The sequence below is a fragment of the Pongo pygmaeus genome, chromosome 9 (assembly GCF_028885625.2).
Source record: "Pongo pygmaeus isolate AG05252 chromosome 9, NHGRI_mPonPyg2-v2.0_pri, whole genome shotgun sequence".
Classification (NCBI taxonomy): Eukaryota; Metazoa; Chordata; class Mammalia; order Primates; family Hominidae; genus Pongo; species Pongo pygmaeus.
Window position 1 is genome coordinate 109,939,642 of NC_072382.2, and position 26,134 is coordinate 109,965,775.

The following is a 26,134-nucleotide window of genomic DNA, read 5'->3' on the forward strand; positions in this document are numbered from 1 at the left end:
TAATATTGACAGTGGGGTGTTAAAGTCTCCCGCTATTATTGTGTGGGAGTCTAAGTCTCTTTGTAGGTCTTTAAGAACTTGCTTTATGCATCTGGGTGCTCCTGTATTGGGTGCATATATATTTAGGATAGTTAGCACTTCTTGTTGCATTGATCCCTATGCCATCATGTAATGCCCTTCTTTGTCTTTCTTGATCTTTGTTGGATGTTTGTTTTATCAGAGACTAGGATTGCAACTCTTGCTTTTTTTCTTTCTATTTGCTTGGTAAATATTCCTCCATCCCTTTATTTTGAGCCTATGTGTGTCTTTGCATGTGAGATGGGTCCCCTGAATACAGCACACTGATGGGTCTTGACTCTTTACCCAATTTGCCGGTCTCTGTCTTTTAACTGGGACATTTTAGCCCATTTACATTTAAGGTTAATATTGTTATGTGTGAATTTGATCCTGTCATTATGATGCTAACTGGTTATTTTGCCCATTAGTTGATGCAGTTTCTTCATGGTGTCAATGGTCTTTACAATTTGGTATGTTTTTGCAGTGGCTGGTACCAGCTTTGCCTTTCCATATTTAGTGCTACCTTCAGGAGCTCTTGTAAGGCAGGCCTGGTGGTGACAAAATCTCTCAGCATTTGCTTGTCTATAAAGGATTTTATTTCTCCTTTGGTTATGAAGCTTAGTTTGGCTGGATATGAAATTCTGGGTTGAAAATTATTTTCTTTAAGAGTGTTGAATATTGGCCCCCACTCTCTTCTGGCTTGTAAGGTTTCTGCCGAGAGATCCGCTGTTAGTCTGATGGGCTTCCCTTTGTGGGTAACTCGACCTTTCTCTCTGGCTGCCCTTAACATTTTTTCATTCATTTCAACCTTGGTGAATCTGATGATTATGTGTCTTGGGGTTGCTCTTCTCGAGGAGTATCTTTGTGGTGTTCTCTGTATTTCCTGAATTTGAATGTTGGCCTGTCTCGCTAGGTTGGGGAAATTCTGATAATATCCTAAGAGTGTTTTCCAACTTGGTTCCATTCCCCCCATCACTTTCAGGTACACCAGTCAAACGTAGATTTGGTCTTTTCATATAGTCCCATATTTCTTGGAGGCTTTGTTTGTTCCTTTTCATTCTTTTTTCTCTAATCTTGTCTTCATGCTTTATTTCATGAAGTTGATCTTCAATCTCTGATATCCTTTCTTCTGCTTAATCAATTCAGCTGTTGATACTTGCGTATGCTTCACGACATTCTCGTCCTGCGTTTTTCAGCTCCATCAGGTCATTTATGTTCTTCTCTACACTGATTATTCTAGTTAGCAGTTCCTCTAATGTTTTTTCAAGGTTCTTAGCTTCCTTGCATTGGGTTAGAACATGCTCCTTTAGCTCAGAGGAGTTTGTTATTACCCATCTTCCGAAGCCTACTTCTGTCAGTTCGTCAAACTCATTTTCTGTCCAGTTTTGTTCCGTTGCTGGTGAAGAATTGTGATCCTTTGGAGCAGAAGAGGCATTCTGGTTTTCGGAATTTTCAGCCCTCTTGTGCTGGTTTTTCCTCATCTTCGTGGATTTATCTACCTTTGGTCTTTGATGTTGGTGACCTTTGTATGGGGTTTCTGTGTGGACATCCTTTTTGTTGATGTTGATGCTATTCCTTTCTGTTTGTTAATTTTCCTTTTTACAGTCAGGCCTCTCTGCTGCAGGTCTGCTGGAGTTTGCTGGAGGTCCACTCCAGACCTGTTTGCCTGGTTATCACCCGTGGAGGCTGCAGAACAGCAAAGATTGCTGCCTGTTCCTTCCTCTGGGAAGGTTTGTCCCAGAGCGGCACCTGCCAGATGGCAACTGGAGCTCTTCTGTATGAGGTGTCTGTCGACCCCTGCTGGGAGGTGTCTCCCAGTCAGGAGGCACGGGGGTCAGGGACCCACTTGAGGAGGCAGTCTGTCCCTTAGCAGAGCTCGAGCGCTGTGCTGGGAGATCCGCTATTCTATTCAGAGCTGGCAGGCAGGAACATTTAAGTCTGCTGAAGCTGTGCCCACAGCCGCCCCTTCCCCCAGGTGCTCTGTGTCACGGAGATGAGAATTTTATCTATAAGCTCCTGACTGGGGCTGCTGCCTGTCTTTCAGAGATACCCTGCCCAGAGAGGAGGAATCTAGAGAGACAGTCTGGCTACAGTGGCTTTGTGGCACTATGGTGGGCTCTGCCCAGTTCGAACTTCCTACTGGCTTTGTTTATACTGTGAGGGGAAAACATCCTACTGAAGCCTCAGTAATTGCAGACGCCCCTTCCCCCACCAAGCTTCAGTGCACCAGGTCGACTTCAGACTGTTGTGCTGGCAGCGAGAATTTCAAGCCAGTGGATCTTAACTTGCTGGTCTCCATGGGGATGGGATCCGCTGAGCTAGACCACTTGGCTCCCTGGCTTCAGCCCCCTTTCTAGGGGAGTGAATGGGTCTGTCTGGCTGGCATTCCAGGTGCCACTGGGGTATGAAAAAAAACTCTTGCAGCTAGCTCAGTGTCTGCCCAAATGGCCGCCCAGCTTTGTGCTTTAAACCCAGGGCCCTGGTGGTGTAGGCACCCAAGGGAATCTCCTGGTCTGCGGGTTGCAAAGACTGTGGGAAAAGTGTAGTATCTAGGCTGGAATCCACCATTCCTCACAGCATAGCCCCTCGCAGCATAGCCCCTCACGGCTTCCCTTGGCTAGGGGAGGGAGTTCCCCGACCCCTTGCACTTCCCGGGTGAGGCTACACCCCACCCTGCTTCGACTCTCCCTCTGTGGGCTGCACCTACTGTCTAACCAGTCCCAATGAGATGAGCCAGCTACCTCAGTTGGAAATGCAGAAATCACCACCTTCTGCGCTGATCTCACTGGGAGCTGCAGACCAGAACTGTTCCTATGTTGCCGTCTTGCTATTCCCTTGTTTTATTTTTCTCTAGCATTTATGATAACGTGAAACATATTTTAATATATTTACTTCTCCCTATTCCACTAGTATATATGTTCCTAAAAGGCACTGGTTTTTGTCTGTTCTGTTCATTGTTGTATTTTTAGCACCTAAAACAATACTTGGCATGTGATAGGTATCCAATAACTGTTTTAAAATAAATGAATGTACTTGAAAAAAAATTACATGATGCTTCAAAAACATCAAAGCTGAAAATCATTTGAGTAACTTTAAAATGTAAGTGATCAATAATAAAAGATCACTATATTGTTCAGCAGTCACATAAAGTATTGAAACTAATATTTCAGTATTTGAATATGCTGACACTAATGTTTTCATAAACTAGATTTTGTGTCTAAGTCCTCAGGTTTGGAACTCTTTTTAGTAAGACCATAATGCATTGCAAGGATTTCTAATGAATATGTTTAGTAGTTCAAGTCCTTATTAAATTTCACAGATCAAATGTATGCTGAACTTTAAGGACTGAGGTAATATAAGACTGAGTTGAATGTAATAAGGCAGCAGTATAGTGGTGGCATTAAAAAAATTGAAGATTCAAAAAGTATAAATTCAAGAATAACATGCAAGTAGCATTCATTTTTTTTTTTTTATTTTACACTTGTTAGATTTTGTCTTAGTCCCTTTGTGTTGTTATAAAGGAATACCTGAGGCTGGATATTTACAAAGAAAAGAGGTTTATTTGGCATATGGCATCTACATCTGGTAAGGGCCTCAGACTCATGGCAGAAGGCAAAGAGGAATCAGTGTGTTCAGAGATCACATGGTGAGAGAGGAAGCAAGGGTGGAGGCGGGGAAGGCCGTGCCAGGCTCTTTTTTTTAATAACCAGCCCTTGTGGGAACTGAATAGTGAGAACTCACTCATTCCTTACCCTCAGGCCTTAATCTATTCGTGAGGGATCTGCCCCCATGACTCAGATACCTCCCATTAGGCATAACCTAATGGGGATCAGATTTCAACATGACATTTGGAGGGGTTAAACATTCAGACAATAGCAGATATCTAATGTTCAGCTATTTTAAGAGCAGTGAGTGAAACTAGAAGAATCAGAGGAACATAAACAATTATAAAAGCTTCGATTACTAAAAAAGGATAAAAGACAAAGTTGATTAAAGAGTTATCCTTAAATATGTGGCTGTTACACAAAAGGTGTACTGATCAACTTTTTTCCATCACATAAAACAAAATTTAAATGGTACATAAAAACATTAACTTACCCACTTTCAGAGTGATTAAATGTTAGAGCAGGTTGACATTGGAATCTGTGGACTCAACTAATTGGTGTTTGGCCAGAGAACAGTTTATCTTTTCTGGCTAGTTTGAGTTCAGTGCTGTTCAAATTTGGGCAATAGTTAAAATATATTTTGAGACCCTCTTCAGTTCTAGGAGAAAATAGATTTTGTATTCAAGACCTTAATACTAAGCTGCTGCTCTGAACCTCTTTAAATAAACTCAGGTTTTATTAGTCTTTAAGAAAGAGCTGGTATGTTATTATGTCTCACAGAGTGATTTATTTTTGTTCTGGAGTATGCTTTGGAAAGTAGGGTTTGAAATTAAAAAATTATTTCGCTTTTTGTTTGTTTGTTTGCTTGTTTTAAGATTGTTCCAGGACACGAAGGGAGATTCTTCCAGGTTACTGAAAGCACTTCCTTTGAAGCTTCAGCAAACAGCTTTTGAAAATGCATACTTGAAAGCTCAGGAAGGAATGAGAGAAATGGTAATTTTAAGTAACATGTATTTGCTGTTATCGTATGCTTGCTATGAATATCCCATAAATTACTTCACCAAGTTTGGCATAAGAGAGTTTATAATCCAGTAGTTTCCAGTATAAAGCTGCTCTAAAACAACTGTATGAATTGAATGAAACTGCATTATTTCTGGGTCACAATGGGTCAAATCATAGCAATTTCTTTTGGTTTAGCATTTTTATGGAGAAACCCAAAATTTAACTGAGTTTTTATAGGAGTATAAATGGCTTCCTTTTTTATTTTAAAAATCTTTTCGTATGTGATCTGATTAAAAGCTAATTAAGGGAACAGGTGACAATGGGAAGAAATAGATTGAGGAGAAGAATCACACAAGATCAAATCATTGTGGTGTTTACAGTGAAACTTGTGATATTTCACATTTCTGTAGAATAATATATTTTTTACGGTAATGATTATCTTAGAGTTCAAATTTTTTCATTTATTTATGTCCTGGTTTGTTTCTTACAAGTATTTAAGATAGTTAAATAACTATCAAGTCTGTGATAGCGGGAAATTGAAAGGTACAATTGAACGAATGTGAGTTTAGAAAAGAATTTCAATAGATTAGAAAGATAAGTGTAAATAACATAAAATCTAATGAGATAATGTATATTATACATTTTAAATCAGCCTGTCATCTGCAAAAAGGGAAAATACTGATCTGACAGCAATTCATTTAGAAAAAGACCTAGGAAGTTTATATCTTGCGATTATAGTATGAATCAACATTGTATTACAGTTACCAAAAAGGCTAACTCTGTCTTACACTGCATTAATAGAAGCATATTGTCCTGAACAAAGTTAATACAAGAACTTGGATCTTTTGTACTTTTTGCTTTATTTTTAGATTTTTAAATTTTTGTGGGTACATAGTAGGTGTGTGTGTATATATATATACGTATATATATACACTATATATATACGTGTATATATACATATACACTATATATATATACTATGTGTATGCATATATATGTGTATATATACACTATATATACACATATATATGCATACACATAGTATATATATATATACATAGTAGTTGTGTGTATATATATATATATTTGGGGGGTACATGAGATGTTTTGATACAGGTATACAATGTGAAATAATCACATCATGGAGAATGGGGTATCCATCCCCCAAACAAATATCCTTTGTGTTACAAGCAATCCAATTACACTGTTTTAGTTATTAAATGTTTCTGTATTTTTTAGAGGATAACTATAATGTTTGGTTTGGTTCTGAGTAAAGTAAAAGATTTTTAGCCAGAATGTTATATATCTGTGTCTTATAAAAAATGGATGAAGGAATTGACTTAGTAGAAAGCTCATAATTGTTTTTAAACATGTCAATGCTTGTGATTTAGCAAAGGTATTGGTCCTTACTCTTTCTTGTACCAAAAGACAGAACTAGGATTAGTGAGTAGGAGGTTTTTGAAATGTGTATAGCTAGTCAAAAAATCTGGAGTTCAGGTGGGATTTTATAATTGATTGTTAAACATTTACATTTTACATTACATTTTTTTAAAATTTCTTTTTAAGTCCCATAGTGCTGAGAACCCTGAACCTTTGGATGAAATTTATAATAGAAAATCTGTTTTACTGACGTTGATAGCCGTGGTTTTATCCTGTAGCCCTATCTGCGAAAAACAGGCTTTGTTTGCCCTATGTAAATCTGTGAAAGAGAATGGATTAGAACCTCACCTTGTGAAAAAGGTATATGTGGATGAGTATTTTATTAGAAGCTTCCTTAGGTCACTGTGAAATAATTTAAAAAGTTAAGGCTAGATTTTCTGAGTGGCACTTATTTAAGACTAGGAAACAATTTTATTTTTTAGGTTGGGAATACTGGAAAGCAGTTATATAAAAACTATTCAAATGGTGTATTTATGGTATACACTGTTGTTTCTTACATTCCATTTAAGAGCATTTCACAAGGCAGTCATTGTACTAACAAGAGTGAATGACTTGTCCACCAGACTGACCAGGCTTTTGGAAATAGTATTTATTGAGGGAAACACATGGAGACAAGAGCAGTATAGGTGTTTTGCCCGGTAGATTCTGGGGCAGCACACTGGGATCCAGCAGGGCCAGAAGTCAAATTTTAGAGCTATCAGGCTTTTAAGTTCAATTATCAGGGGAGAAGGACTAGGGTCCAAGCCTTATAATTACTACATCAGCGCAGTATTATAGAATGTTGGCCCCGTCTCTTTTCCATCACCTCAGCATTTATGGTTTAGGAAGTTCCAGGCCTCTCCATTGCAAATTTTTATGTGATAAATCAGTGGTAGGTCAGTGGACTGATATGCCAGTTAACATTCTACCAGCATTGTTTCCATGGTGCTTTGGAGTAAGCCAGCCTATAATCAGTTAGCCTTTTACTTCTCAGTATAAGACTTGTTCAGTGTTTCTTAAAAGTATACAAATACATTACCTAATAATCATAAGTGTTATGTATTGTTTGGATTTTTCTTATTTGGATTTAAGCCTAAGAGAAATAATTTTACTTTATATTTATTTATTTATTTTGAAAGACGGGGTCTCACTCTGTCACCCAGGCTGGAGTGCGGTGATGCGATCATGGCTCACTGCAGTCTTGACCTCTTGGGCTCAAGTGATCCTCCCAAGCCTCCTGAGTAGCTGGGACTACAGGCATGTGCCACCACACCTAGCTAATATATATATATATTTTTTTTTTTTTTGAGACGGAGTCTCGCTCTGTCGCTCAGACTGGAGTGCAGTGGCATGATCTCGGCTCACTACAAGCTCCACCTCCCGGGTTCATGCCGTTCTCCTGCCTCAGCCTCCCGAGTAGCTGGGACTACAGGTGCCCGCCATCACATCCGCACACCTGGCTAATTTTTTATACAGACGGGCTCTTGCTATGTTGCCCAAGCTGGTCTTGAACTCTTGGGCTTAAGCAACCCTCCCTCCTCAGACTCCCAAAGCGTTGGGATTACAGATGTGAACCACCACGCCTGGCCAGTAATTTTACATTAAATCTTCCTTTAAGTATAACCAAATGTTGGAAACTCTTAGCATATTTTTATATTTTTATTTACTTAACATTTATTAAGGGTTTGCTATGTGTCAGATACTGTGCCAGTTGAGTACATTTTCTTAATTATTATTCCCATCTCATAGATGAGGAAATCAAGAAAAGTTAAATGAATGTTGTTTCTAAGTCCTACTCTAAATAATATTAACAATCATTTAAATGATTTATTTTTTTCATTTTTCTTAACACATTGACTTTTTGGTTCATGCAGGTTTTAAAGAAAGTTTCTGAAACTTTTGGATATAGACGTTTAGAAGACTTTATGGCATCTCATTTAGATTACCTGGTTTTGGAATGGCTAAATCTTCAAGATACTGAATACAACTTATCTTCTTTTCCTTTTATTTTATTAAACTACGCAAATATTGAGGATTTCTATAGGTAAGTTTATACATGACATATGTGAAATTTGTTTAATTTAAAATTAGTTAACAATATTTAGCAAGTCGCCTCACCAGCACCACACATACCATATCCATACACATGTGTGTGTGGGAGCCTACATAGTATGAGAAGCAGGACAGCTTCTTTTAATAAGAATGTATTGAAGGGAGTCACTGTACTTCAGATCCGGTCCTAGCTGTGCCAACAACCAGCTATCTGACTTTGGTCAAACCACATAAAGACCCTCTATGCCTTGGTTTTTTAATATGTAAAGTAAGGAAGTTACTTACACAAGGAGATCTTTCAGGTCCTTTTCAGCTTTAGTATTTGATCATCTTTCCTTTGGAAAAAATTGAAGATAAATTACTAGTAGCTGGTTATTTCTGCCTTGTTTTTCTTTTCTGTTACTTGACTGTAGGCCTTTTAGTCATTACTTCTATTAGATTTAGAAACTTAATGTGAAACTTTATTTTGCTAACTTTAACTCCGTAGAAGAAAAATTTGAAAATGGAGAGGTTTGAAACAACTAAAAAGTAATGTTTAGGTATCAGGATGATGGGAAGGCATCTCATATTTGTTGAACATGCTCTGTGTTATGGACTTTGCTATGCGTTTTACATGTAGTATATCACAGATCTGAGTTTCAGACTCATCCTAATAGAGTTTTCTAATAGATTATGAGTTGTATGTAGGTAGCTTCCTTTAAGAAGGATATTCCTACAAAAGTAAATTTAGTGGTCCTTATAGTTCATTCATTTTGGCAAGAACAATATAGTCATATGCTAGGGATTCATTCCAGAATCCCCCATGTATGCCTAAATCTACGCGTACTCAAGTCATCAAGTCGGCCCTGCAGAACCCACGTATATGAAAAGTCAGTCCTCTGTATATACAGACTTTCACATCCCGTGAATACTGTTTTTCTATCTGCATTTGGTTGAAAAATATGCAAGTATAAGTTCAAACCCATGTTTTTCAAGGGTCAACTGCTTTACATTAGTTGATTATGCAGAAGAAATAAATATAAATTCAAGTCTCCATTTTTATTTATTTATTGTTTTGTTTTTTCTTTTTGCTAAGGGTGCTACTGAACAAGGTCCCATTTTTAAATCCCATAATTGTGGTGGTGGTATGTTCTAAGCTTTCTAATTTTTTTAATGTGACTATTTAGAATTTACTTAATTTTTCCATTTATAAAATTAAAGAATGTTTAATAATCTGGATAAAGTGTGACACTTTAATGCTGATGGTATTAAAACAGTTTTTAAGAATTATTTTACAAAATTTTACTTGGAAAAGTTATATATAACCTATATTTTAAATTTTTCTATTTTTAGATCTTGTTATAAGGTTTTGATTCCACATCTGGTGATTAGAAGTCATTTTGATGAGGTGAAGTCCATTGCTAATCAGATTCAAGAGGACTGGAAAAGTCTTCTAACAGACTGCTTTCCAAAGGTTCTTGTAAATATTCTTCCTTATTTTGCCTATGAGGGTATAGGAGACAGTGGAATGGCACAGCGAAGAGAGACTGCTACGAAGGTCTATGATATGCTTAAAAGTGAAAACTTACTGGGAAAACAGGTATGGCTTCCATTTTTATGTACTTTTCATTCCCTGAATGATATGAGATATAACCTTTACGTTTTAAGGCTGTTCATTCGTATTTATATATTGAAACTTAGCTTATGGTAATCATTATCTAGCATAGCCAACCCATGAATTTTTTTGGTTATGTCGTGTTCTCTCCCTCTGATTGGCTTTTAACTAAGTAGAAATGTTTTAAATTAGAAATAACCCAAAAAACCATTTGAATAATTTTCTTCTGCCATTTAAAAATTTATTTTAACTGTAGTAATACACGAATGCAAGCTGGTTGTTAAAGTCAAGGAATACTAAACAGTGTACAGAAAACCTTCACTCCCTCTTCAATCTCACCAAGCTTTCCACTTTTCAAGAAAAACAACCATCCCTCATTCCTATAGTTCTCATACCCTGCTGTTTGTTTTTTTATGACACTTATTACCTTCTAATGTATGATACAATTTACCTTTTTTTTTTGTCTTTGCTTTTGTTTTTGAGACAGAGTCTTACTCTGTTGCCCAGACTGGAGTGCAGTGGCATGATCTCAGTTCACTGAAGCCTCTGTCTCCTGGGTTCAAGCAATTCTCCTGCCTCAGCCACCCAAGTAGCTGGGACTACAGCTGCGCGCCACCACACCCAGCTAATTTTCATATTTTTAGTAGAGACGGGGTTTCACCATGTTGGCCAGGCTGGTCTTGAACTCTTGACCTCAGGTAATCTTCCACCTCAGCCTCCCAAAGTGCTGGGATTACAGATGTAAGCCACCTTGCCAGACCATAATTTACTTTTGAATTATGTTAATTATTTACCAGTCTTCTCCAGTATACATTTTTCTCTCTTTTTTTTTTTGGCTGATGTATCTCAACCACGTAATATATTTTGAGTATTCATTAAATCTTTGTCAAAAGAAGGAGTCAAGTAAGGAAGGATTTAACAAGCTTTGTTTGTTTTATAATCATTTATATACATTCCAAAATTTTTTGAAGCAACTTATATTAAAACATACATACAAATTTTTTAAGATAAAAAAGCTGTGGTCACCCCACATTTATGTATGTATTTATTTATTTTGGTTATAAGTAAGGGATAACTAACCAAACTTGGTCAATATTAGATAAACTTCAAGAGACCTTTTATTTTTAGTTTCCTAGTTATCTATATTGAACCAAGAAATGGAACAGCAAGTTCCTCAGTTGCTTAGGTGGACCTATTCAGAACTGGTTGTAAGTCTGCAGTCTGAAGGGAAATGGTGAGCAGAGGACTCCTTTCCCAAAGACAGCTGGAACAGAAATAGGCACTCCAGAGGTTATGGAATTTGAGAGAGACACTCAGCCTCTAGCCACTCCCATTCAATCTCCCATCTTAGTCTTCTGAGCATTCTTAATCTTACTATTCTTTTCTTAATGCATTCAAACCAAAAGACAGCAATTTTTAGAGCCTGAATAGGTTTTGGAGGGAAAAGTAATTACGTTCAACCTTGATTGAAACACTTGCCTCAAGAATGAAAAACAGCAAAAATTAAATCACAGTTTCTTAGCTTTTTGGTTAAAGATGTAAGTTAAATTCTTGGCCGGGTGCGGTGGCTCATGCCTGTAATCCCAGCACTTTGGGAGGCCAAGGCGGGTGGATCACCTGAGATCAGGAGTTCGAGACCAACCTGGCCAACATGGTGAAACCCCGTCCCTACTGGGTGTGGTGGTGTGTGCCTGTAATCCCAGCTGTTTGGGAAGCTGAGTCAGGAGAATCACTTGAACCCAGGAGGCGGAGGTTGCAGTGAGCCAAGATCATACCACTGCATTCCAGCCTGGGCAACAGAGCAAGACTTCGTCTCAAAAAAAAAAAAAGAATTGTATAAAACACACAAAGCAAGGAAAGAATGAAGCAACAAAGCCAGAGATTTATTGAAAATGAAATTATACTCCACAGAGTGGGAGTGGGCCCTGAGCAAGTGGCTCAAGGGCCTGGTTACAGAATTTTCTGGGGTTTAAATACCCTTCAGAGGTTTTCCATTGGTTACTTGGTATACACCCTATGTAAATGAAGTAGTGGGCTGTAATCAGTCTGATTGGTTATAGGAGGGGACCAATCAGAGGTACTTTCAATTTCTTATCTGCCGCAGTAAAAGGGAGGGGGTTGCAAAGGGAGTAGCATCTTGTCCTTTTGTTACTTGAGCATGGAAAGTTGGGGTTTTCCTTTGCTTTCATTCTAGGAGGTCAGCATGGATTGGCCCTAGGTTCCCTGCCTCCAGACCTTATTGCCCTGCCTCATTTACGTTAGGTTTCTTTCTTGTCACCTTCTAAAATATTTTTTGTTATTAGGAAGTATGTTTTTGAACTTCCTTATGCATTAAGTAAATTAGCCATTTGCCTTTTGGTTTAGATCACTGTAATTCCTTATTTGGAAAGTTGTTATATTCACCCTTAAGACTTCACAATTCTCATTCATTTAACTAAAGTGTAATGTAGCAGACTTATTCTTTATATTTAGAGAATTTGTGTCTTTTGTGAAGCTACCTGTCTATAGTAGGAAGTAGATTAATGAAAAGTCCAAATCTGTTGGGGAGGGTTTTATTCTACTATTGATGAAAGGGGATGTGGATCGCAGCTAGCCTTAGAATTTGGGATGGCACTCAAGTAGAAGTCTGGGAAGAAGTTATGCAGGGAACAAAGATGACATTGTTCCCAGTCCCTGGGAATTCTTAACAGTAAAGTTCTATAATTGAGACAGAATTCCCAAATAAAGTCAAGAGTAAAATTCAGATAGAGGAGCAGTTATACATCAGTGGGAAATTTAGTTGGCAGAAAAATTACCAGGTCATATAACTTAATGATAGACCTGAAGTCTTATTTAAAATGATTCTCTAAAATTGAAGAATTGGATTAAGGGGGTCTTGTTTGGCTTGATTTTCATACTTTTTCCTCTTAGTCTACAGGTTGGCTGCATAGAAGAAAAAGGTAGGGTTAGTTATAATCTTGTAAATCTTGGACTTTGAGTCATCTATTTTCTTTTACAGTCATCGAATACTTTTGGAAATAAGGTAATATATGTCTTTTGAGTTGTCTTGAAGTTCAAAGATATAAAATATTAAATATATTTTAATTTTGTGCCCTTGCAGATTGATCACTTATTCATTAGTAATTTACCAGAGATTGTGGTGGAGTTACTGATGACGTTACATGAGCCAGCAAATTCTAGTGCCAGTCAGAGCACTGACCTCTGTGACTTTTCAGGGTATGTACATTTTAAACTTAGAGAACTAGCTGTAACTTCACAAGTTCTTAAAGAAGTTTATTAGTTGACACCTTCAATGTCTGTTTCAATTTATAGACATCACTCTTTTTAAAAAATTTGTTTCTTTAAAAATAGCCACCTTTGAATTGAGGTAATTACCTATCCTCTTTTACCATAGTCTCCCCACAGTAATTACTCTTTCTAAATTGACCACTTGGTTGGCCAACCCAATAACCTTTTCTTAGTCTTTCTGTAATATTTGAACATTGTGCCATCTGTTGGCCCTTGAAATTTTTTTCTTCATACACATTATTCCTAGTTCTCTTCTCTTTATCTAGGTTTTGCCTTTATAGATCACCTTTTCTTTTTTTTTTTGAGATGGAGTCTCACTCTTTTGCCCTGGCTGGAGTGCAGTGGCATAATCTCAGCTCACTGCAACCTCCGCCTTCCAGGCTCAAGCAATCCTTCCTTCCACCTCAGCCTCTCGAGTAGCTGGGATGACAGACGTACATCACTGTGCCTGGCTAATTTTTTATATTTTTGGTAGAGATGGGGTTTCACTATGTTGCCCAGGCTGGTCTTGAACTTCTGGCCTCAAGTGATTCCCCCGTGTTGGCCAACCAAAGTGCTGGGTTTACAGGCATGAGACACCGTACCCAGCCTCACCTTTTCTTTATTGTGCTTTATTATCTGTACAATTTAATTTGGATGTGAATGTCTCTGAGTTGTATATGAACATTAGAGTTGTTTTCCTGGCTTGATTGTAAGCTACTTGAAAATATGCTTCACTTTTTTTTTTTTTAATGTGCCCTACTGTGCTGGGCATATAAAATAGTAATAATATCTGAGAAAGTACTTTCACATATGTAATTTCATGCTGTCTAAATAAGTGTTGATTGTCATGTCTTAAAATACTGCTTTTACAGTACTGGCATAGAGCTTTGATTCTGATCTGAAGTAATACTGAGGCTCATTTGTGGAACTGCCTTTTAACTTTATAAGATTTTTTAAGAAAATCATTATAAGATCATTTAAGATTATTTAAGTTATTGAGGGTGAAAGGTATTTAGATAATCTGATTTATATATCTGGACTGTGATATGTCATTTGTGATTTTATTGAAAGTATAGTTTTTCAGTAGAAAAATGGTTTTTGAATTTGGGGGCTATTAAAATCTAAATTTTCATTTTGGAAGTTCACTGGTCTATGAACAAAACTTTTTAAAATGATGACTGTATTTTTTCCCTTAACTCTGTTAGGGATTTGGATCCTGCTCCTAATCCACCTCATTTTCCATCGCATGTGATTAAAGCAACATTTGCCTATATCAGCAATTGTCATAAAACCAAGTTAAAAAGCATTTTAGAAATTCTTTCCAAAAGCCCTGTAAGTATACATGATGAGTTTAATAATAGAGCATTCCTTCTTTTTTAGCTAAAAAAATCTTTGTAAATACATCTTAAAGAGGAAAAGTAAACAAATGAAAAACGTATCTCATAGTTAAAAAGGAAAACATTCATTTACAAGTTTAAATGGTATTTTACTTGTCAGCATTAATTGAAATATGTTACATATGAGAACAGAAGGGAATATATCTACTTTTTCATGGGAATATACTATTTAATTGTAGTTTACCTTCTGAAAATTAAATAAATTGGCAATAGTTTAAGATAGTAATTTTCTTAATGTAACATTTTGTACTTGATATCAAACCCAAATCTAAATTCTGTTATTTAGTTATTTTAAATATAAAATGTGTAGGTATTCAAATATTTGAAGAAAAAATATAAAGTGTATTTATTGTAGCCGAGTGTCTAATTAAATAACTTTTTACTAAATCTGTTTATTTTCTAGGATTCCTATCAGAAAATTCTTCTTGCCATATGTGAGCAAGCGGCTGAAACAAATAATGTTTATAAGAAGCACAGAATTCTTAAAATATACCACCTGTTTGTTAGTTTATTACTGAAAGATATAAAAAGTGGCTTAGGAGGAGCTTGGGCCTTTGTTCTTCGAGATGTTATTTATACTTTGATTCACTATATCAACCAAAGGTAAATAACATATTTGGACCAATATATAAGCAGTCTTTCTATCCTGTTCTTTTTGCTTTGTTTTGTTTTGTTTTGTTTTGTTTCGAGACAAAGACTCACTCTGTCTGCCCATGCTGGGTGCAGTCACGGCTCACTGCATCCTCAACCTCCTGGGTTCAGATTATCCTTCCTCTTCCTCCTCACCCTGCCGGGTAGCTGGGACTACAGGAGCATACCACCATGTCTGACTAATTTTTTGTGTTTTTTGTAGAGGTGGGGTTTCACCATATTGCCCAGGGTGGTCTCAAACTCCTGGGCTCAAGTGAACTGTCAGCCTCAGCCTCCCAGTGTGCTGGGATTACAGGCATGAGCTACTACCCCCAACCTATCCTGTTCTTTTAATTGAAAGTTTATATGCTTCTAAGAGGTAGATACCAGAATGTTGCTTTCTGAATTTTGCTTTTTTAGATGTCTATTATATTTACCTACTAGTTTTTAAAAACTGCACTACTTGCCTGGGAAACATAGCAGACCTCGTTTCTACTAAAAATTTTTTAAAAAACAAAATTAGGGCCAGGTGTGGTAGCTCACACCTATAATCCCAGCACTTTGGGAGGTTGAAGTAGGTAGATTGCTTGAGCCCGGGAGTTAGAGACCAGCCTGGGCAATATGATGTGAAACCCCATCTCTACAAAAATTTTTAAAAAAATTAGCCAGGGATTGTGGCATGCACCTGTAGTCTCACCTACTCCGTAGGCTGAGGTGGGAGGATCGCTTGCGCTCAGGAGGCAGAGGTTGCAGGTTACAGTGAGCAAAGATTGTGCCACTACACTCCAGCCTGGGAGACAGAGCGAGACTCTTGTCTCAAAAAAAAAAAAAAAGAAAGAAAATTATCCAGGTATGATGATATGCGTCTGTAGTTCTAGCTACTTAGGAGGCTGAGGTAGGAGGATGGCTTGAGCTCAAGAGTTTGAGGCTGCCAGTGAGCCTTGATTGCACCACTGCATTCCTGCCTGGGCAACAGAGTGAGACTTTCACTCAATTAAAAAAAAAAAAAAGCACTACTTCTCCAATTCTAGAAATCTTAAGAAGGATCTTCAACATTTTAATACTAATATTCTAGCTATTGATGGCCTCAAATAAATGTTACTATAGATTTGGGGTTGTTCGGCTGGGCGCAGTGGCTCAAGCCTGTAATCCCAGCACTTTGGGAGGCTGAGGCAGGCGGATCACAAGGTCAGGAGATCGGGACCATCCTGGCTAACATGGTGAAACCCTGTGTCTACTAAAAATACAAAAAAATTAGCCGGGTGTGGTGGCAGGTGCCTGTAGTCCCAGCTACTCAGGAGGCTGAGGCAGGAAAATGGCCAGAACCAGGTAGGCAGAGCTTGCAGTGAATCGAACTTGCACCACTGCACTCCAGCCTGGGCGACAGAGCAAGACTCCGTCTCAAGAAAAAAAAGAAAAAACAAAAACAAAACAAGAATTGGGGTTGTTCAATTTAGCATCTGTGATCTTTTCCATTGATTTTAATGAGATTTCTATTTTTTAAGGTCTTTTTTATTGTGGTAAACTATGTAACAAAATTTTTTATTTTCGCCATTAAATGGCCAGTTCAGTGGCATCAATTACATTTCCATTGTTGTGCAACCATCACCACCGTCTGTGTCCAAACTTTCATTATCTCAAACTGAACCTCTCTACTCATTCCACAATAACTCCACATTCCCCCTTCCCACTGGCCATTGAGAAACTAATCTATTTTCTGTCTCAATGAATTTGCCTATTGTAGGTATTTTAATGTAGAGTTGTACAATATATGTCCTTTTGTGTCTTGCCTTGTGTGGTCACTGAAAACCTTGTACCTTAGCTTGTGTTTAGATAGTGTTTGATAGAGATTTCCTTGGATACCAAGAGTGTTGGAATGAGGAAGCATGAGAGGAGAAAACTTTTCCTAGTGTTTGCAGATTGGCTTTATGCTAGGATTCTTCTTCAACACTTAGCCGTGCTTGCATTGCTTGGGATCAGCCCCAAATACAAGCTTACGGTCTTCTCTGGTCTTTTCTGAGCAAGAGTCTTATCTTGAGCATGTGTGTGGCTTTCTGAATTCCCCCTAATTTGTGGGTGCTTTTGAATATACTAATTTCCCAAAGAAATACTCTCCCCAGCTACTCCTAGGCTTTAGGCAGCCTCTTGTATGTCTCAACAGTAATCTTTTGCCCTATGCACTTGCAGGTTGTTGGTCAGCCTTACGAAGTTTCAAGCAACACCCATATCTTTTGTAGCTGGTATGAAGTTAAACGAAACAGAGCCATGCACTTTACATCAGTCCTTGGCTCCAGACAGGTTAGAATAGACATATACAATAGTTTGCAACTAATCTATTTAGCTCCATGAACTACCATGAGCCAGTGTCTCAGACTGAGGATACAGGCCACTGCTTTTGCGATTGTTGCCACGCTGGGGTAGGGGTGGGCAAGGACAAGTAAAGTCACCACGAAACTTTCCTACTGTTTTTCAGTTGCATTTTTCTTGATTCAATATTTTCCTGATTACTGTAAACCTTTGACTATTTTACAGAATTAGAATTAGTTCTGACAATTTTGCCTGTTTTTCAATGTTTCTGTTGAAGGATGGAAGCTTAGAGCTGCCTATTCTGCATTTTGCTGATGTGACTTCTCTTTTTGGCTTATAAGCCATTAAAATATTTATGTCAGGGCATATAAGAATTAGAGATGCTGAACAAAAGGACTTCTGAATGAATTTATTTCAGAGTAATTTTCCAGAACTTACTGGTTGTTGTTGTTTTTTTCTCCCTATATTAGGCCTTCTTGTATCATGGATGTGTCATTACGTAGCTTCTCCCTTTGTTGTGACTTGTTAAGTCAGGTTTGCCAGACAGCCGTGACTTACTGTAAGGATGCTCTAGAAAACCATCTTCATGTTATTGTTGGTACACTTATACCCCTTGTGGATGAGCAGGTGGAGGTTCAGAAACAGGTAATTTTCTGAATCATCTTCAAAATGATATTTAAAATATACAAAGTATTGTTAGAAGGATTTGAGTGTTTTATGTTTACTTGGTATAATTGGTGATTTTATTGAGAATATTTTTTGTAAAATGATTGGAAAAATATTCCTAATGAATTAACCTTTGTAATCAATTACAGAGCACTTGGTACTTTTGATAGTTTTATCTACTATGCTGAAGTAGAGAGGTAGTCAAAACTAGGGATAGCAGTTCCCAACATTATGGTGGTATTTGAGTTACTACTTATATAAACTGTTTCATTAATATTGGCATTTTTTTTAACCTCAGTACCCATCTTGTAATAGTACCTTACATAGTTATTGAATTATTTGAAAACACAAAAACTAAAAGCTGGGTATCTTAGACGTAATTAGAACATTTAATCTGATCTAGGTTAATAGATTTTATCATTTATTACAGTAAGTTTTGTTGGCTTACTTTAAAATTATTTCTCTCCTTATAATTTTTTCTTTTTAAATTATATTTAGGTATTGGACTTGTTGAAATACTTAGTGATAGATAACAAGGATAATGAAAACCTCTATCTCACGATTAAGCTTTTAGATCCTTTTCCTGACCATGTTGTTTTTAAGGATTTGCGTATTACTCAGCAAAAAATCAAATACAGTAGAGGACCCTTTTCACTCTTGGAGGTAATAAAAATTTCATCATCTACTATTTTTTATTAGAGAACATAGACAGTAGTACTTTTCAAAAATCTGTAATGCTCTAGCAGTAAAAAATGGAATCTTTTTTTAAATTGTGATTAAAAATATATACGTAGGCCAGGCACATTGGCTCATGCCTATAATCTGAGCACTTTGGGAGGCTGAGGCAGGATTGCCTGAGCCCAGGAGTTCAAGACCAGCCTGGGCAACATGGTGAAACCCTGTCTCTACAAAAAATTAGTTGGGCATGGTGATATGTGCTTGTAGAATCAGCTACTCAGGTAGCTGAGATGGAAGGATCACCTGAGCCCTGGAGGTCAAGGCTGCGATAAGCCAAGATTGCTCCACTGCACTCCAGCCTGGGTGACAGAGTGAGACCCTGTCTCAAAAAAAAAAAAAAAAAAAATATATATATATATATATATATATATGTATATACACACATACTTGTGTGTGTGTAACATGAGATCTACCTACTTCAGAAATAAAAAAATGAATCTTAATGTATCTCTTTGCATTGAAGCCAAAGTATAAATATCAAAACTTCCTGGTAAAGATCCAAATTTAAGTTTTCAAGGAATGTGACATAAAATAGTTTTGATTTTAACACATAAGATCCTAAGGTCCACTGATAGCTCAAAACTACCAATGGATCTTCTCAATGTCAATTTAATGTTTGTGTTAGAGATAACGTTTAATTTTTGAAAGCATATTTCAAGTTTTAATCTTTATAAACCTCAAAATTATGTTTAGGTATATTCTTCCATACATATCTTAATTATAATTTTTAAATGATAGTCTGTATTTGATTCTGTAAATATAAAAACATATTTAAATAAGTTAAGATGTAGAGTTGTACTACTAAAGAGAAATTTAAGCATTTCCCTCCAGTTGAGTATGCTATAACAATCTTGAAATGTGTGTTACCATGAGAGAGTCTATTAGAATTTAAATGATTACGCAGGGTGCAGTGGCTCACGCCTGTAATCCCAGTGCTTTGGAAGGCTGAGGCGGGCAGATCACCTGAGGTCAGGAGTTTGAGACCAGCCTGGCCAACATGGCAAAACCCCATCTCTACTAAAAATACAAAATTAGCTGGGCATGGTGGCACATTCCTGTAAATGCCACCTTTTCGGGAGGCTGAGACATTAGAATCACTTGAACCTGGGAGGCGGAGGTAGCAGTGAGCCTTGATAGCGCCACTGCACTCTAGCCTTGGTGACAGAGCGAGACTCTGTCTAAAAAAGAGAATTGAAACATTGTAGGGTTTGCAGTGGAAGAAATCATTTATTTCTTCCTTGTTTGGTAGTAATAGAGACATGAGTCAGTGTCTATAAATGGCACTTAACTAATTTTTTTCTTTTATTAAGTTTTATTTCACAGGCTTAACCATGTTAAAAGCAAGTTACATTTTAATTAATTTTCTCTTTTAGGAAATTAACCATTTTCTCTCAGTAAGTGTTTATGATGCACTTCCATTGACAAGACTTGAAGGACTAAAGGATCTTCGAAGACAACTGGAACTACATAAAGATCAGATGATGGACATTATGAGAGCATCTCAGGGTGCTAATTTTAATGACATGGGTTATTTCTACCTGTTTCTTTTTGAAAGAATATTTTGTAAAGTCTTGCTCTTGGTTTCATTGTCACAGACTTAGTTCAGACTCTCGTCATTTAGTTCAGACCCTCATTTCTCATCTAACTATAAAACTGGTCCTAACTGGTCTTCTCACCCTGAACTCTTCCTATTTTATTCATCCTCTGCCAGAATGATTTCTCTAAACCCAAACATGATCATGTTTTTCTACTGCCTAAATTTTTTTTTTTTAAGAGACAGAATTTTTTTTTTTTTTTTTAGGAGTCTCACTCTGTCACCCAGGCTGGAGTGTAGTGGCACCATCATAACTTACTACGACCTTGAATTCCTGGGTACAAGGAATTCTCCTGTCTCAGCCTGCTGAATAGCTGGGACTGCAGGCACACACCACTACACCTAGCTACTTCATTTATTTTTTTTTATTTTTTGTAGGGACAGGGGTCCCACTTTGTTGCCTAGGTTGGTCTCGAATTCTTGGCCTCAAGCGATCCTCCTGCCTTAGCCTCACAAAGCATTGGGATTAGAGGTGTGAGCCACGGCGTCTAGCCATGCTTAAACATTTTTCATTTCTTTTTTTTTTTTTTTTTTAAGACGGAGTTTTGCTCTTGTTGCCCAGGCTGGAATGCAATGGCGCTATCTTGGCTCACTGCAACCCCCACCTCCCGAGCTCAGATTCTCGTGCCTCAGCCTTCCTAGTAGCTGGGATTACAGGCACCTGCCACCACGCTTGGCTAATTTTTTGTTTTTTTTTTCAGTAGAGACGGGGTTTCACCATATTGGCCAGGCTGGTCTCAAACCCCTGAGCTCAGGCGATCCGTCCACCTCAGCCTCCCAAAGTGCTGGGATTACAGGCATGAGCCACCGCGCCTGGCCCATGCTTAAACATTTTTAACACCTTCCAACCATGTAAAAGAAAATTTTAATTCCTTAGAGCCAGACATACAAGTTAGTCTTGTCTTCTAATCCAGTTTACCTGAATGAAAGAAATATGTCTCATTTTAATACTTTAGTCATATGTGTTATGTGTGTGTATATGTATGTAAGTATGTATTTGTAAGTTTTTCTAGCTTGCTTGTTAATTTGATTTGAAGTGGACATTATTACAGTATTTGGGAAACTTTCTATTTTGTGTTTTGATTTTCATCTTCCTATACCAATTAATTTCATATTTCTTTCTTTCTTTTTTTTTTTGAAACGGAGTCTCACTCTGTCCCCCACGTTGGAGTGCAGTGGCGCAATCTCAGCTCACTGCAACCTCCACCTCCTGGGTTCAAGTGATTCTCCTGCTCCAGCCTCCCAAGTAGCAGGGATTACAGGTGTGTGCCACCATGCCCAGCTAATTTTTTGTATCTTTAGTAGAGATGGGGTTTCACCATGTTGTCCAGGCTGGTCTCGAACTCCTGACCTCAAGTGATCCATCTGCCTCGGCCTCCCAAAGTGGTGGGATTACAGGCATGAGTCACCACGCCTGGCCTAATTTCATATTTCTCTTGTGTTGTTTTTACTCTCAGTACTTTTTAAAATGAATTTTAGTTTTGACTATCCGAGCATAGAGTTTCTAATACATTTCAGATATATAAAATGTATGTAACTAGAAACCCCATTATTTCTTGTTCTTGTGTTCTTGAGTATTTTATGGGCTAGAGATCTGCCTTGTGCATTACAGCCACTAGCCATTTGGCTATTTAAGTGAAGTAAAATTAAATGAAATTTGAAGTTCAGTTTTTTCATTGGTACTGAACACATATCAAGTTCTCAGTAGTACGTTTGGTCAGTAGTGATCATTGGACAGTGTAGATTATAGACATTTCCATCATTGCAGAAAGTTCTGTGGGACAGTGCTGGTCTAAACTCTAAATGTTAGATGTTAAAAAGCCAAGCAGGCTCCCAAAGTCCCTTCTAGCTTTAGTGTTGAATGATTCTTGTGCTTCTGTTTGTGATTTTGCTAAGGTGTTGGCTTATCTGCACAATTTGTTTAAGACATTTTATTTTCTCTGTTGTCAGATATTGCTAATCACTTTCAAAAGAATCTGTTGTATTAAGGAAGTTCAGATTCATTCCCTACATATTTTTTGAGCTACTCATGACTTAAAACCTTTTTTAAACTTTATAGAAATTTTCTAGTCAGATAATTTAATATATGTGTAATTATAAACAGAAGTGTTGTCTTCATGCTAGTTTAAACTAATTTTTAAAACATTATTTCTAGATAATCCACAAGATGGGATTATGGTGAAGCTAGTTGTCAATTTGTTGCAGTTATCCAAGATGGCAATAAACCACACTGGTGAAAAAGAAGTTCTAGGTAAACTACAGTCATGCGCTGCATGACATTTCAGTCAACTGTGGATCACATATAGGACAGATTATAATACTGTATTTTTACTGTATGTTTTCTGCTTAGATGTACAGATACTTAACATTGTTACAATTGCCTGTAGTATTCAGTATAGTAACATGCAGGTTTGTAGCCTAGGTGTGTAGTAAGCTATGCCATCTAGGTTTGTGTAAGTATATTCTGTGATGTTCACGCAGTGACAGAATTGCCCAATGACACATTTCTCAGAACATATCTGTGTCATTAAGCAAAGCATGATTGTATTGGCTGAATGAATGTGAGTTATGTGGTGGTCATCTTTATTATATCTTCAAAATAAATGAGGGTTTGTCATTTGGGATATTGGGGAAATATGAGATGCTAGCTAAGTTACATGCCTATTTAATTAAAATGTCCCTAAAAAGGCCCCTTTTGTACTTTTCTTCCTTAAATATTCATATAAAATGAAAAGTTAGAGATTTACATATGTGTAACTTAATTTGAAAATGCCTTGTAAATATTTAGGAAAGTCAGAAATACTTGTTTTTAGAGTTAAGTTGCAAATAAATTGACTGCGGATATATTTTATAAATACATTATAACTGACAGGTACTCAGTGTCTTTTGTTATGTAACAGACATAAGAATGAAGACTTGGAGAGCTAGATTAAACTTAAGTAATTAAAAACCATTCAAGTCCTTTCCTACAGCCATTTGAGGGGAAACCTAATGTAAGATAAGAAGCCAACATCATCTCTAGTTCAGGTGTTTAGATTTAGTGACCACGGGATGGAGAAATCACCTGGTTAAAGTCAGCTTGAAGCTCTTGTGATGGTTTTGTTTCAAATTAGAAAAATGGGAATAAGTAGTGTCTCACAGATTCTACTATCTTTCTTCAACAGCCTTAACTTCTCAGTAGGAGCCTAATATCTAGAGTACTTCCTTTTTTGTAGATCTTAAAAAATTGAGATATATCCTACATATAGAAAAGTATACAGATCAAAAATATCTAGCTTGAAGAATGTTTGCAGAGTACACTTGTACATGTAGCACCCAGACTAAGAAACAGAATCTTACCGGAACTGTAGAAGTTTTCTTTAACCAACATATTTACCTCCTTGTCCATAGTGGCACTGCTTTTAGGGACAGACCTGATTTACAACAGAAGCCCTAAGTGGCTTTCCTGTGTAGCACAAAATTAATGTGGTTTGTTCTCACAGCTTTCCCCCTAAGATCAGGAATGAGACAAGGCTGTCCACTTTCACTACTGCTGTTCAACAATGTACTGGAAGTTGTAGCCAGAGCAATTAAACAAGAAAAAGAAATTAAAAGCATGCCAATTACAAAGGAAGTAAAACTATCTGTATTTACAGACGACATGATCTTATGTATAGAAAATCCCAGAGAATCCACAAGAAAGCTACTGTAGTGCTAATAAACGAATTTAGCAAAGTTGCACGGTACAAGATCAACACATAATTAGTGGTGTTTGTATATACTAGCAGTGCACAATCCAAAAAGAATTAGAAAAGCAATTCCATTTACGATAGCATCTAAAAGAAATAAATACCCAGGAATAAATTTAATCAAAGAGGTGAAAAACTTATATACATTCTGTTTGTTAGATGTGAGTCACTAAGTACAGCCCACACTCAACGGGAGGGAAGTTAGGCTCTACCCTTTGAAAGAAGGCCTCTCAAAAAATTTGTGAACATATTTTAGTAAATACCATCATGATGGAGAGAGCACGAAGAGCCCTCTGGGTTGTTGAAAATGCCCTATCTTCATCTGGTTAGGGAGAACACAGGCAGAAAAAATGTGTATTCGTATGTATAAATTATCATTGAACTGTGTGTTTAAGATTATGGAATTTGTGTGATAACTTAACAAAAATTTTAACAGTTTTAAGGTTGATTCTCTCTCTCTCTCTTTTTTTTTTTTTTTTTTCTTTTGTCACCCAGGCTGGAGTGCAGTGGTGCGATCTTGGCTCACTGCAGCCTCCACCTCCTGGGTTCAAGTGATTCTCCTGCCTCAGCCTCCTGAGTAGCTGGGATTACAGGCCTGCGCTACCACGCCTGGCTAATTTTGTATTTTTAGTAAAGATGGGGCTTTACTATGTTGGCCAGGCTGGTCTCGAACTCCTGACCTCAGGTGATCCGCCCACCTCTGTCTCCCAAAGTGCTGGGATTACAGTCGTGAGCCACTGCACTTGGCCTTAAGGTTAATTCTTGAAGTACGGCAAAACAGCATTATAGTTTTGAAATTAGAAAATTTCAGTTTTATGTATGATCTCTTACCTATGACTACTGAAATAGAATTTCTATATGTAGAGGCTGTTGGAAGCTGCTTGGGAGAAGTGGGTCCTATAGATTTCTCTACCATAGCTATACAACATAGTAAAGATGCATCTTATACCAAGGCCCTTAAGTTATTTGAAGATAAAGAACTTCAGTGGACCTTCATAATGCTGACCTACCTGAATAACACACTGGTAGAAGATTGGTGAGTATTTATTGATACCTTATATGTAATCTCACTTAATATGACATTCATGGAGAATGATACTTCACACAAATTGATATTCTCAGTAACTAAAGCTTTGTCCTTTTTTTAATCTCAGTGTCTTTATGAAAATTCTTGTATTTTTATTAATTCACATAATTATTTACCCTACTATGTGCCAGACACTTGATATAATGGTGAACATTCCAGACAAGGTCCCTGTTAAAATTTTGATGGGACTAGACAAATAAACAATTAATAAGAAAAATGCGAGATGGTTCTACACAGAAAATTAAGATAGGGGAATATAAAGGGAGATGTTTTAGGCTCTTGTCAATATCAGAGGTGCCACTCTCCTCTAAGTGAGGCCTTATTTTGATCTTTTTAAAATAAGCCATAAAGCAGAGAGGTTGTTTTATAATCCTAGAAGTCTTAAGCTAATCAGACAGGGTTTTCTATTGCTTATTTATTCTCTGTGCAAAACAGAATTGCACCACATATCAAAATTTCAGCTGGTTGGTTGAGATTACTTTTGCATGCATGCTCTTTCTCTCTCTTATTTATTTGTTGATTGATTGATTGGTATCTTTGAGTACTCCATCACCACCATATTTGATGGTAGGCTCAAAGGGTTTTCCTCACAACCAGGCACCTTTCTAAGATAAATAGGTGTTTTGATTTTTTTCTGTATTTCCCTTCCTCCTTCTCTTGAGGAATAAATGATTGGCAATAATGTCTAACTGCCATATTTCCGTTATTGATTTAACGTACCTGTATATTTCTTTCTTTTGTTGTTGTTTTTGTTTCATTAAACAAATTTGTACGGTTTATTTCCAAACATTTTATTATAAAAAGTTTTAAACATACAGCAAAATGGAAATAGTAAACACCCATATGCTTATCATATAGTTTCTATATTTTATGCTGTCCTGCTTAATCACTTCTAGCCATCCGTCTATCCTTGTATTAACATGTATTAATTCATCTCTTTTTTTCTTTTTTTTTTTTTTTTTTTGAGACAGGGTCTCGCTCTGTCACC

General features: G+C 37.1%; 1 protein-coding gene across 3 annotated transcripts in view; it reads left to right on the top strand.

The window, feature by feature from the left end:
• ATM (ATM serine/threonine kinase) overlaps positions 1-26,134 on the top strand; it is a 139,095-nt gene that overhangs the window by 50,935 nt on the left and 62,026 nt on the right. For all 3 annotated transcript variants that reach the window (XM_054441529.2, XM_054441527.2, XM_063671398.1), the window contains 12 exons: positions 4,538-4,655; positions 6,231-6,404; positions 7,958-8,127; positions 9,468-9,714; positions 12,830-12,945; positions 14,205-14,331; positions 14,800-14,999; positions 17,804-17,978; positions 18,498-18,662; positions 20,111-20,243; positions 22,487-22,582; positions 24,924-25,095. In XM_054441529.2, the coding sequence (XP_054297504.2) occupies positions 4,538-4,655; positions 6,231-6,404; positions 7,958-8,127; positions 9,468-9,714; positions 12,830-12,945; positions 14,205-14,331; positions 14,800-14,999; positions 17,804-17,978; positions 18,498-18,662; positions 20,111-20,243; positions 22,487-22,582; positions 24,924-25,095 (1,893 nt within the window). The remainder of the gene's footprint in view (positions 1-4,537; positions 4,656-6,230; positions 6,405-7,957; positions 8,128-9,467; positions 9,715-12,829; positions 12,946-14,204; positions 14,332-14,799; positions 15,000-17,803; positions 17,979-18,497; positions 18,663-20,110; positions 20,244-22,486; positions 22,583-24,923; positions 25,096-26,134) is intronic.